This window comes from Passer domesticus, chromosome 3 (assembly GCF_036417665.1).
Source record: "Passer domesticus isolate bPasDom1 chromosome 3, bPasDom1.hap1, whole genome shotgun sequence".
NCBI classification, from domain to species: Eukaryota; Metazoa; Chordata; class Aves; order Passeriformes; family Passeridae; genus Passer; species Passer domesticus.
Window position 1 is genome coordinate 105,250,833 of NC_087476.1, and position 13,118 is coordinate 105,263,950.

At 34.8% G+C, this 13,118-nt stretch overlaps 1 protein-coding gene across 2 annotated transcripts in view; it reads right to left on the minus strand.

Annotated features, from left to right (window-relative positions):
• Positions 1 to 13,118, minus strand: part of PRKN (parkin RBR E3 ubiquitin protein ligase) — a 675,810-nt gene that overhangs the window by 506,770 nt on the left and 155,922 nt on the right. Inside the window, exon 3 of one of the 2 annotated variants that reach the window (XM_064414871.1) lies at positions 10,497 to 10,658. The exons of the other annotated variant lie outside the window; for it this stretch is intronic. Within the exon in view, the coding sequence (XP_064270941.1) occupies positions 10,497 to 10,502 (6 nt within the window). The 5' untranslated portion in view covers positions 10,503 to 10,658. The remainder of the gene's footprint in view (positions 1 to 10,496; positions 10,659 to 13,118) is intronic. 2 annotated transcript variants of the gene reach the window in all.

Here is a 13,118-nt window from a genome sequence, read left to right on the forward strand (position 1 = left end):
GTTTTTGTCACAAAGCTTTACAGAGTAATTTCTTCATAAAACCTATGAATTGTATGAGGTAAAACATTTCTGTTTGAAATGCATCCTTCATGGTTACACTTCACCTGATAAAGAATCTACTCTACTGTAATATCCACTTCACTATCAAGAATGTGTCAGTGCCCACTTAGGTAACAAAATGTTACAAATCAAATTAAAAAAGAAGACCAAGACTTTCAGTGAAGATGGCAATGTAAAGGAATATCCTTTTCCAACACAGATGGAATAATGCCCAAAAAACCCCCAAACAAACAAACAAAAAAAAACTCCACAAAAAAACCCCACAAAAACCCAAAAAACAAACAAACAAACAAACAACCACAAAAAACCAAACAAAAACCCCACCAAAACAATACTATTTTTGAGTAAAACATAAAGTCAAAAATACGTAAGAACAGGGGTCTGCAACTGAGTAAAGTGCACAGAACCAGATTAATGGACTTTATTCACTTTGTTTAGACCTACTTCTTCCCATCAGATCTTATTAAAAAGAATATATTTATTTTGATTATTGTTCTTTGGTTTTGGCTGTTTTTCTTTTTACAGACATAGCATTGCATTTTTTATTAAAAAAATACATTGCAATTTGTATAGCCAAATCCCAGCATATTAATAAACAATGTAGAATGCTTCCTTTTAACTGCAAAATAGAGCACAAACTGCTTGAAGTGCTTTACTTCAATGCTTTATAAATAGTGGTTAACACTTCAGCTATATAAAATGAGTTATTGATATTTCAGTGCATTCTTATTTGGAGAGCAGAAAACTTCAATTTTTTTCATTTGTATGTAATTAGGCTCTAAATTTCAATTATTTTCTGTACAAAGAAGGTGGAAAGTAGAGATACAAACATAAACTTTCTTCTGTATCCATGTCATTTAATCACCACCATTTCACAGTCTAAAGAACAAAGCCTTTCTCAGTCACCTGATGAATGAGGCTCTTCTGTTATTGAATATAAGAACATGATTGAAGAGCACTAACTTTTGCATCATTTAAAAATATCAGTGGAAAACAAAGTATGCAAACTTTAAAGACTAGGTAAGACTAGTGAGTCGAATATTTTTAGTCTTTCAGGATGAATAAAGAAAACAAATTTTAAAAAATGCTTTTTACTCAGTAAATTTGATGTACACCTATCCACAAGACTTGTTTGACTCCCGAAAAAAGTTGTAAAAGTCCTTCCATAAGTTTTCAAAGTTTTGGAAGTGCTTAATTCCAGCAGAAGCAGAATATAATATTATAAAAGTGTCACACTCCTTTGTACATTACGGTTTTGGTTGATCACTTGCTACTGAATTAACACTACACAAACCAGTGGGTAGCAAAGGGGTTGCAAATGTGACACTGAAGGTAGACTTTGAAAGTGGTGTCTTTTGTGTCCTCAGCATTCTGAATACTAATATATAGAAAACAAAATCTTGGTTTAAAGCTCCAGCCTCAGGCTGTGCCTTCAGAAAAGCAATTAGACTCTCCCTGTTAATTGAAAATTTTCAAGTACAATTTAGAAAGGAAACAGAGAAAATGCAGAAGCACAGTTCAAAGCTTAAAAAATTTCTTGTTCAGGTAACATACTTTAAATATATTTATTACTTTGGGGAGGAATTAATCTATTTATTTTAAAATTTTCAAGCAGCTCCTACTTTCCTACTTTCCTTTCTGCTGTCCCAGGGAATCAAAAGAAATCCATGTGTTTTTTACTTTTTCCAATGCCTTTTAGACTTAACTGTACTGCAAAAAAAATGTTACCAGTTATCCTCTCTATCCAGATGGTCTGTTTGCCTGTTCTATATTCCTGTTATGGAGTGTTACAGACAATAGACCAACATCCCTACTCATCTTGCCCTTACTCTTACTACACAGCACTAATGCATCTGAATGAAAATATTTCAAAAAAACATATTTTTAACATGCCATACCATATTTTTTTTAACATTAAAAAAATATCAGCTTTCAGAATAGTCATTTATCCTAAAATTTGTATCTTAAAAAATTTTAAAAGTCTCATCTGATAAGGTATTAGAACTCATACAACAAAATCAGCTCTCATGCATTTGAAAATTAAAAAAACACCTCTTGGCTGAAAATAGGCATGCTAGTCTTCAGCTGAAAGAATTTTTCAGGAAGTCCTGTGTGCCTGTAAAGTGGTGCTTATAATAAAAGAGTCTCTCAGCTACAGTGGCATTGTGTACTTAAGCACATCTTCTACTTTGTTTGATTTGCAGCCAATGCTCTGATATAAAACCAATCATCCTTCTATGTTTTTCTTCTACTGAATTGTTTGTTTTGCTGACTGCAGAGGAGTGCATATGACAGGGCTGATAAGGAATCCAGATTTATGCCAGCCCGTGCCTGTGCCCACATCCTGTTTAGTTCCATGGAAGCTGACACAGCTGCAAGGAAGATACTACATAGTTCATTATGTCTTAAAAGAGCTTGTCTGACTAGATCAGTTCATCCTGGCAGTGCTTCTGAAAAACACCTCTATGGATAAGGACTTCACAGTCAAGTCCTCGTGAACGTTCTCATTTCAGGAACCTTAATGAAGCATCTCAATTACAGCAGTTTGGATGTTTCTGTTCTACCTTCATTTTTCTGCACTTGATGACTGGCTACTTGAACAACCACTGTGCATTTAAAATTCATAAATGGATGTTAACATAATACTAGCAACGAAGGGATTTTTGCATGACATTGAGGACAGAAGACAGGAGATGAAAAAGGCTTTGCAGGTACAAGATGTGTTATTAAATCCTGAAGTACATTTTTCGGTGAATTTTCCTTGCCGTCATTTCAGAAATACTCTCTAAGTCTAAACCAGGCGTGGTTTTGCATTCCCACCTTCCTTTAGCCACTGGTAAGAAGAACTGAATGAGCCTGACACTTTAACACTAATGAAAGGAATACGTCATTGTATTCTGTCTAATTATAATTTGCTTCTGTTGAATTTCAGTCACATGTCGACTTTGCTGTGGTATTTTTGTTTCTGTTTGTCTTCATTACCAATTCTTATAATTTTGAATCCCCCCAAAGGCGTGATCAGCAACTTGCACTTTAATGGGAAAAGTAACTACCTTTTTGCCTTGCAAGATTTAGAAATGGCAGTTATAGAAAGTTCCTGTTATAGCTTTTGCTCTGAAGCCAAGTCTTTGAAACAAAACTAATACTGTCTAACTTCAGCAATAATGTTTTGTGAGCTCTCTAGGAAGCCATTTTTTATAAAAATCACAGGTAAGGCTGACATTTTTCCATTGTATCCATAGAGAGACACTAATTTCTCTTCAAAATCTCCACATCTTCAGAGATTTTAGACTAATTTCAGGCTGCCTGACTGCCACAGTCTGTGTGCTGCCTGATCTCTCGCATCTGCTGCCAAATCCATTGTTCAACTACACTTACACTTCTCAGCAGTGTTCTTCATTAGAACACATTGCAGACTATGAGAAACCTTATTCTCAGCATTACCACTATCAGGCATATCCATCCTTAGATTTTTACAATCACACAGTACCTGCAGATATGCCAATAATCCACTGATGCTATATTTTTTTTCTTTTTATAGCATCATTTTATCAGACGGAGAAAATTTTCTTCCAATTATAACATTTTTAGCACTTCTTAATGTATGTGTTGCTTTCTGCTCTCTTCTAAACATCTTCATGCTTTTTATTTGTATGTCCTGATATTTTAAATTTTCTTGAGCTTGTTTTCAGTCATAGTTTGAAAGTAAGGTTTTAAAAAAACATCATATCTTGTGATAACTTTCTTGAACAGGAACTTGGTCTCAGGGAGGAGAAATGGATGGACTCTCCAAGGAGATGCAGAAGGTGCATCTCCTGCAATAGGTTAAGTCCAGTTGGACCCAAAAGGATATTGTAAGGATAGGGATTCTAACATGCTCACTCTTGAGACCTCCATATGACCTAAATGGATCTAAATTTCAAATAAATTCCTATTACATGGAAATGTAAATATGGGAATACTCTCAGTGAGGGATCTCTCCTCAGTGAACACAGTTAAGGGAAAGAACACCATTTGGCCTTAAGAACAACCTGTAAGGGATACCAAGCCACCAGAGATGGAGAGTCCAAAAAAACTAAATGGACAAAGGTAATGTCCTGCATATACCACGCAGCTACCAGACTCAAAAAACCTCACAGCCAGACTGTGCAGCTTCCAAAAAAACCCTGATACCTTTGAGTTTGACACTGCTCTAGAGAAGGAAAACAGTAAATAAAATGTGCTGAAGACTAATCTCTGCTTTTCAGGCTGGCAACACAGCAGTTTTTATTCACTTGCCAGAATTACTCAAAATGGAACAGTAGCATCTAAAACGCCTGTTGGGAACAGATCCCAGCATATGCTGTTGACTCAAGCTACTCCTGAGAGCTGTCTGGGAAATTACTAGGTTGGAGCGCGTCAAAGCTACAACAGAGAGTATGCTGGGAATAAAAATGCATGGATGGCTGCTTAGCAGTGCTTGAGCCCTTGCCACTACCCAGTTCCATTCTCTCATAAACACACAAGCCAGGTGACCAGAGCTGGTGCCCTGAAGTTGTTACACTGCAAACAGCAGTACCAGAACTGACGCTGCTTTTCTAACATACCGCATGGTCCTTGTACACCTGCATGGGCTTGCACAAGACTCTGAAGGACTCAGCTGCAGTAGCAAAGTCAGGCTGAGGAGTCTTTAGAAAAGTATTTCTTGGCATAAATTTCACCCTTTTTATAGTAGCAGCAGCTCGGGACCCAGTTTTCACATAGCAAGACAAGTGTGACTTTTTATATGAGGATTTAAGTCATACAGATCTGGCATAGAAACTATAACTATAAAGACACAAGAACTGATGAAACCGAGGTTGCCATGGAACATCCTAGATAGAACATTATCCACAGGATTGCTGATGTTGGATTTGAAGCTGATCCTAGTCTATAATTAAAAAAAAGAAAAACCCACCCAAGAGAGCAGACAGGGAGCAAGCTTTTATAATGCTGTCATTTTCCTTCAAGACTTTACTATTAAAACATTAACCAAGGACGAGGAGTTTCCTTAGAAAAAAAAGATTTGTAGCGTATTAGGTAAAGACAGCAGCTAACTCTAACTTAAACATCTCACTGAATTTCATTTAAGAGTGAAGTTCTAGCAAGGTTTCTCCCACAGCAGAAGCTTCCATGAATATATGCACAGGATCATGACATTTACCTTGGAAGCACAAGCACAGGAGGTATCAGAGGCCTGAAAGATTATAGCAAAAATTGCAAATGGAAAATTACAGTCTCTTAGGATTTCAAGCCGATGGAAAAGACCAAGAAATCCCATATCCAACACAGATGAACTGTACAGTACACAATATGAATACAAGGACCTACCAAGGAAAGTCATCAAGACAGTTTCCTAAGCTGGACAAGTCTTTTTTTGGAAGCATCTAACATTCCCTATTGAATAGAAACAGAACTTAGGCAATTGTATCAGGCTAGACACACAGTTTTTAGATGGCTACAATGTGGAAAAATGTACCATGCTCTTTACATGGCCTTGATTTACTGATATAGCAGCTTCCCAAGCCAGAAATTACTTCCACCCAAAAGGACATACAAAGCTGCATCAAGGAGAGAAAATTTCATAAAGGAGTTCAAACTTAGAGAAAAATTCCCAAATAAATGCACTAAAAACTATGCTGATGAACAAAATCCAATGATATTGAGGAGATACCTACAATTTAACGAAAATACTAGAAGAACATCTCCCATGCCTTGAAAAGAATATGACTGCTCTGGGGTTTTTTAGTCCTTCATTCTTTCAGGAGGGAAGGATAAAGGCACTTTGGATGACTGTGACCTAATGTTCCCTGAGAATTATTAGGTCACTGAGAGATTGTTTCGGATGTGAAACTGAGTTTCCCATGACTCCAGGAACCAGAAAAAAAAATAACCCAAAAAACCCCCCAAAAAACCACCTCAAAACAACCAACCAACCAACCAACCAACCAAACCTACTCTTTACCCAGTTTCTTCTCTGAGTGCTGTCTGAAAGCTAGTTTGGCCTGGGTTTCACCTTCCCCAAAATTATGTCACTCATTTTCTTAGAACCTGACCTATTTTAGGTCAGATCTAACATGGCAAGAGTAGTCAAGAAAGTAGTGGTTGTTTTGAACCCTAAATAAATAGAATAAAATATCTGTGGGAGCTGATACTATCATTTGAGTGAATTCAGTGTTTTGCTACAGATGGGTGGAACTGCTGTTCTACATATTTTCCAGGCTTCCTAATTTATACTGTGTATATTATTACTAGTGGCAAAATTGTAGCAGCAGAGCTTTCCCCATACAAAACAGTGCCATGGTATCAAAACACAGCCACATCTTTTCATTTTTAAGGGTATTTTGACTCTGCTCATCTCAGCTGCATCATTTATATAACAGATCTGTTAAAATTTATGACCCTTCTAGCAATAAATAATGGAGGTAGTATGAAATTATTTCAGTCAGAAACTGAAGGGAAATTCAATACTGTAAACTCAGTCAACTGTAAACCTGAATTTCAAATCATATGGCAAAATTTATTACAATGAGATCTGCAGCAGTTCTACTATTCATTTTTACCACTTCTATGCAAGTACCCTCTTCAATCAATGCAAGAATTTGACTTCGTCATTTTCAGAAATAAAACATTTTTTGCTCTTAGGAAACTTCCTTGCCATACTCAGTACCTTTATTCTAACTTTTACCACACCTGCCCTTTGGAAATTTCTGGACTGTCTCTAATTTTATTGGCTCCCCTGTAAATAAGGTATTGGTTGTATTTCTCCAGTTTTTATAACAATATAGTGAGAATTAAGAACTGTTACTGGGAATGCTGACACTACTTTAACATGTGTTTCCCATGGAAAGAAAATATGCATCTGGGAAAACTAGATTCTATTCATCTTGTTTCTTATTTAAAATTACATTTTATCAAATGACAGTAAATCTAATTCAGAAGACACTGAGCTGACATCAAAATGCTCTGATTATAATCTGCCTATTACAGAACTAAGAAAACATTAAGGATTAACAGTTATTTGGTTGCATACTCTGAAAGTAGTCTTAATTCTCCATTCTACACTGAATTTACTCTTCACAAATGAAGATGAGAAACTTGCTATTCAAAGAAGTTTGAAATCTCAATAGGATTTTCATGCTCAATTATAGAAAGACTTTTGGTTTTGTACTTTTTCTGGCTAAAAGATGGATCTTCAATCACTCTAGTATATTTGGGAGCCGTGTTCTCAAGGTTATCATCTATACCAACAGTGAGTACACAAGCACTTTCAAATGAACAAAAAATAAAACTGGATTTACAGAGTTACACAAGATGAAGGAAAGATAAACACAAGCAACAAATCCTAGAAATACAGAAGAAATTTTTTAGTTTAACTAGAACAAAAATAATCTTTTATTAGTATGAAAACATTTTTTGTTAGTTTTCTGGTTGGATTGTGCTTTTGGCATAAAGCCAAATACCAACATTTCCAGATCACATTTTCTGTATGAAGACTAAAATACTATAAAACTTTGCTACTATAATTTTGAATATTTTTACAGTTTCTCTTCTATTTAATATTTAGTTTGCATTATAGTATGTCTTGTCTACTTCCCCAAGAATTTAATTATTTAGACTTTCTATGAAGTGGTAAAACATTGAAATATTTTCTGTTCATATCATGCATGAGTGTTCACCTCACTGAGCTCCACTAATTCCTTTCAAAGTGATGAGAAATACAATGGCTTAGTAAGTAAATGGCTGAAAGAAAAGAATACAAATATAGAGAAAAACCCAACAATCATCTGTACATATATTGAAGAACTAATCTGTTTTAAATGCTGAAGAAATCACAGTAACTGTCAAAGATATTTATCAACTGGAACTTTAAATCAAGGTCGTAAGTATGACTTATAAACAACTGTATATCAGATTAGCCTAAGTCCTCTCTTAATTCAATGACAAAACTAATAACTTTCCTTAGTACTCCATGTTCACTGAAAACCTAAAAGTGTATTTAAAAGTTTTTCTTACAGTTTACACTTAATTTTATGTTCCTTTATTTTTGTGCAGACTTACAGAAAATGCAGTTTGACTATCAATTTTAAAATACCTACTGTTTCTTAAGCTGTTTTGAATTTTTCTTAAAAAGGGAAAAAGCATTGTTTTCACAGTCTAGTCTTTTGTACAATTGGAAAGGAACTTTCAAGTCAACATTATCACAGAGGTATCTTCTCAAGATATGAAGAAGGATCCCGTAAAAAAAAAATTGCTAATAAAAGAACAAAATCATACTGTGAGCAATAGCAAAGCTTTCCAGAAGTGCTCAGTCCCTAATTCTACCACCTGACCATCTGGTAATGCCACCTCATGTTCCACAAAATCATTCAGCACTGAAGTACCTGGACATTGTCTCATCTAATTTCCCAGAATGAGATGCATGACACCATTCTGGTTTTGCTTGATCCTGCAGTACAGCATATAAATCTAGCTGGTGGAAAGTCACTACATTGCTATGTCACCGTATGCTTCCCAGCAGGAGAGGCTGGAGAAATGAATCCACGTGTGAACAGATTCAAACCTTCTGTTTAACTTAAGGGTTCACTCTTTGATAATTTAAAATATGTCTTTTCTGATGTACAGTTAATGAAATAGAAAACAAAACAAAACCAAGAAAAAGCAAAACTTTTACTCTTTGAAAGTATCTTTAAGTAACTTCGCTGTTAGCTGTCGGTATATAACAGCTGGCATTATGATACCTGCCACTCATCAACATCTCAGGAGTGATATGGGTGATATACAATCCTTTTGTGTGCGTAAAATGATAAAACACTAACACTGTTGCACACAGAATGAAAGATGCTTCCAGCCATGCTAACTTCAAATATATTAGCACTAAGAAAAAAAAGTATTAAGAAGAAACGTCTTATGAAATTTATGTGAAATGAAAAATTCAAGCACTTAAGAATCCCTTCTGTTATTCATTTAGATAGGTAAGTAATTGAATTTCATGCTGCCACAAATTTTCAAAAGGTCACAGATTGAAAAAAACAAACTTATGAAAAAGTATAGAAGTTGTCAGGTTTGAAGCTGGAGATTTTGGCAGCCAGGATGGGTGCAGTTGTAGCTCTGGCTACCTAACAAGTCATGATAAATAGCTTAGACACTTGGGAGACTAAGGCTTTAAAAAGAAAATGGGTCTTTTTCTTTCCAATATGAAGTCTGGAAAGTGAGCTCTGAATGGGAGCCAGCTTCTCTACTGTATTCTCCTAAAAAGCCTAACCATAATTTTGCCCAACCGACTCAGTTTAATTTAAATTATTATTCTTCATAGCTCAGCATGATTGGAGCTCTCAGCTGAAATTTGGGCTAATTTTTACTAGGCTCCCCAAAGAAAAAAAAATGAGCAAAGAGCCTGGAATAGATAAGACTCTTGTGAAAACACAAGGCCCAGAGAAAAGTCCCCAAAAAGCAAATGGAAGCACAAGTTTCCAGGTCTCCTAGGTAACATTACTATTCTTATGCATATGCTACTTCTCCCATTTCAAAATGAATGATGTTGACATTTCAAAGCTAACAGTTTGGATTCAAACTTCCTATGACTACATATAAATGAGGAATTTCCCATCCCACCATCTCAGAAATATTTCAAGCTGCCTGAATGATCAGAAGTTCAGCAATATTCAACCACAGCTCCTGCTTACATTCTTCCCCACAGCTTGGAAAGTTATCTTTGGAACAGTAGGAAATTTTGAAATGAATCCTTAAAGCTGACTGCACCCTGCCATGATGGGTGATCAGTATGGCAGATCCGCAGCTTTGCTGTCACAGACTGTGTGGACAGAGAGATGCATATATCTTTTTTAAAAATAAAGAATGAAATCAATGCTGTTAGGGAATGGGGCTGAAAATAATCCTACAGAATGTCAAATACACAGAGTGGTCTGCCAAGCAAAACACAATGGAAAATAAAAGGAATGAGAATTATTGAATTAGTTATTGAATCCACAGAGTCACATTTAGCAAAGGGCTCAAGTGGCCAGAACAAAATTATTAATAGAAAAACAATTGGAAGGGAAGTCACTCCTAGTAATGATGTTTTTAGCATGTTGTGAACTAAATGAGGAAGATAAAAACATTTTTTCACTTTTGTATTTTGTGTTAATATCCCCCTATTTTTAGAAAATTTTTCTTAGAATGTCTATCATAGCCTGTTACAAAATGAGACATTTTGCAGTGTTAGGAAAAAATTTTCAAAAAAAAAATTATCAGCAGCTGTACTTATTTATCAAAAGCAAAAGGAAAGGCATTATATAAAACTGTAGGTTCTCCTATAAGACCACAGGAAGACTCATAAGCTCATTATAAAATAGTGGTTTTAACATGGCAGTTATAACTATCTTTTACATAATCCCAGATCAGTACATGATACTAACTTTCATTTGGAGAAAGGAGGATATAATTCATTTTCTCTCTGTAATTATCTGACATTTTGTAAATCAACAAACTTCAAACGTCAACATCCATTTAGATCAGTGAGAAAGGAGCGATGCCATGAAAATTACAAGGAATCTCAGGAGGCACTACAGTAAAACACACTGCAGAAAAAAATCAAACCATGAAAAATTAATTTATTTTTTTTTTGCTTTTCCAACTTTATTTTTTTCAACCTTTGCTTATGAATATCATCAAAGCTAACTCTCAAAGCATAAAATAAGCCTGGTAGGACAGATATTCTGATTCTAATCATTACCAGTACTTTCATCCTTCCACTTTCCACTCCTAAGCGATTCCACCGATACTTTAAAACACTTTTTGTCATGAATGGATTTGGTCTTCATGACAAAGTTGATCAATGCTGACTTGTAGAATGAAATACTGTGAAAGCTTTAAGCATTAGTGAAAATTAGAAGGGGAAAGAAACTCCACCATATTAAAAGAGCCTTTCATCGCAACTGAAATATTTTCATAAGAAACTTTGGCTTTCCACTCAGTACCTTTGAAGCTGGCTGTAAAGCAAGACCATCCACTGTATTGGCTGTGTAGGAATGCCTTTCAAAGAGTGGTGAAACCACTGCTTGTAAACATCAGTCAGCTTGGAAATGGCTGCATTTTCACTATGTGAAATTTCACTAGCCAATTTTCACATCGCCTTTGTACTTACTATCTCTAAAGTTTTAGAAGTATACTTATTTAAAGACATTAAAAAACTTTCTTTCTTTAATTCCACCATTTTAGCCAGCTGTGATGAATTGATGGCATGCATTGACTGAGTATTTGTAGAGGAATCAGTCAAAAGGAGTCTATTAAATTTTGGACCAAATGTATAAGGATTAAGACTACTATATGGAAATGTACTATTTTCTTCTGCTGTTCATGTATATGTGAGTAATTATGGTTAAATATCAAAGTCACACTTTCAAGGCAAACAGAACATAAACACATAAAAAGAAATTTAAATGAAAAACAATATAAAAATATGGTTCAAGTATCATTTTTTATATAGAAAATATATTACTGAATCAATTTAAGAAATCACATCCGAAGCTTATATTACAGTATTCTATGAAAACACTACAGACTTGGAAAAAGAATCAAAATACGCCAATAAATTTTTCAGAAAATACTATAAAAAATTACATTTTTTTCTTAAAATTTAGTTATATAGATTTATTATTTCTTAAAATACATAGTTGCCATTTTATGTCTTAAAAAGGAATGTGTAATTTTATGATAATATAGTTCAATGATAATATCAGTACTAGTCAATGCCACTCAATTCTTACATGCAATCTCTTTTAAATATGTTCAAAAATATTTTATAGTATTTGAATTTTTGAACCTACAATGTTTAACTACATTAAAATTTTGTTCTCTTTTGAAGTATTTTTACAAGCAGATTATGATGTTGCCTCTGAATAAATTTTAATTCAGTACCTATGAAAACTATTTATACAGTTTATTGATGAGAAACTCAAACACTATTGAAGGTACCACGATTCAAGACAAATGGGGCCTTTTTGTAATTGGGATTCAGTTGGAAAGACATTAATAGGAAAACATTAATAAGAGCTCAAAGCATTTCCACTTCTTTTCTATTTTGCTTTTTTCTGGAAAACTGACTAAGAAATAAAAACAAAGAAGAAGGCAGAAAAAAAAAGTTTACTCAGATCAACTGAACATGCTGGATGGAAATTTTTATTTACAACCAAATTAAGGTCTTACAATATTTCAGCAGAGTCAGTAGTAGAGGCAATGAAGAGTCTTATCTTGCACCTGAAAGTCCAATTAGCATGAATATTTACAGTGCCAGGTGCTTTGAAAGGGAGGAATGGATTTTTGCACACATCATCTGAAAACAATATTGAATTTAATGTGTATTTTGTGATTATAGGATGCAACAGAAGTTTGTAAACAAAGACCACCTTGTTCACCTTCAAAATTCATGCAGAGTTGTAGAGTTGTCTACAGCAGTTTTTCTTGTTAATTTGGCAGGTCATTTACTGTCCACAGCTCTTTAAAGAGATTCCAGACTGTTTTTTTGACCAGGGAATTGATGTCAAAATCAATTTGATAAGCAAGGCTTTTCTTTCTTCCACCACTAAGTAATAGCTAATGAATAGATAGGTGGGGATCACATGCAGAATACTTGGCCAATGTGCCAAAAAGTTAAGAGAAAAGAAACCTCAAAGATCAATACATACAGTGCCAATTGCCTGTAAATTAAAACAGGAAGTAAGACACAGAGAAATACACTTAAATCAAATAATCCTTTTCTTCTAAAGCCCCAGGGTAGAGAAACTAAACACAAAGCAAGAAAAATGCCAGCTGTTCAAATAAATTACAGATAACACAAAGGAATCACGTCAGCCCTGCCAGAGCACACTGCGGCTGTCTGCAGACACCAGGTAAGGAGAACAAACTGCTTTCCAGCAGCCAGCAGTCTCTGGAGCTATTTCTGTAGAACGTACCAACAGGAAACTGAAGTATGAGCTTGCTTTTCATTTAAGAAATGAGAAACCAGCATAATTCATGCTCTTTATCCCTATTCATTTCAG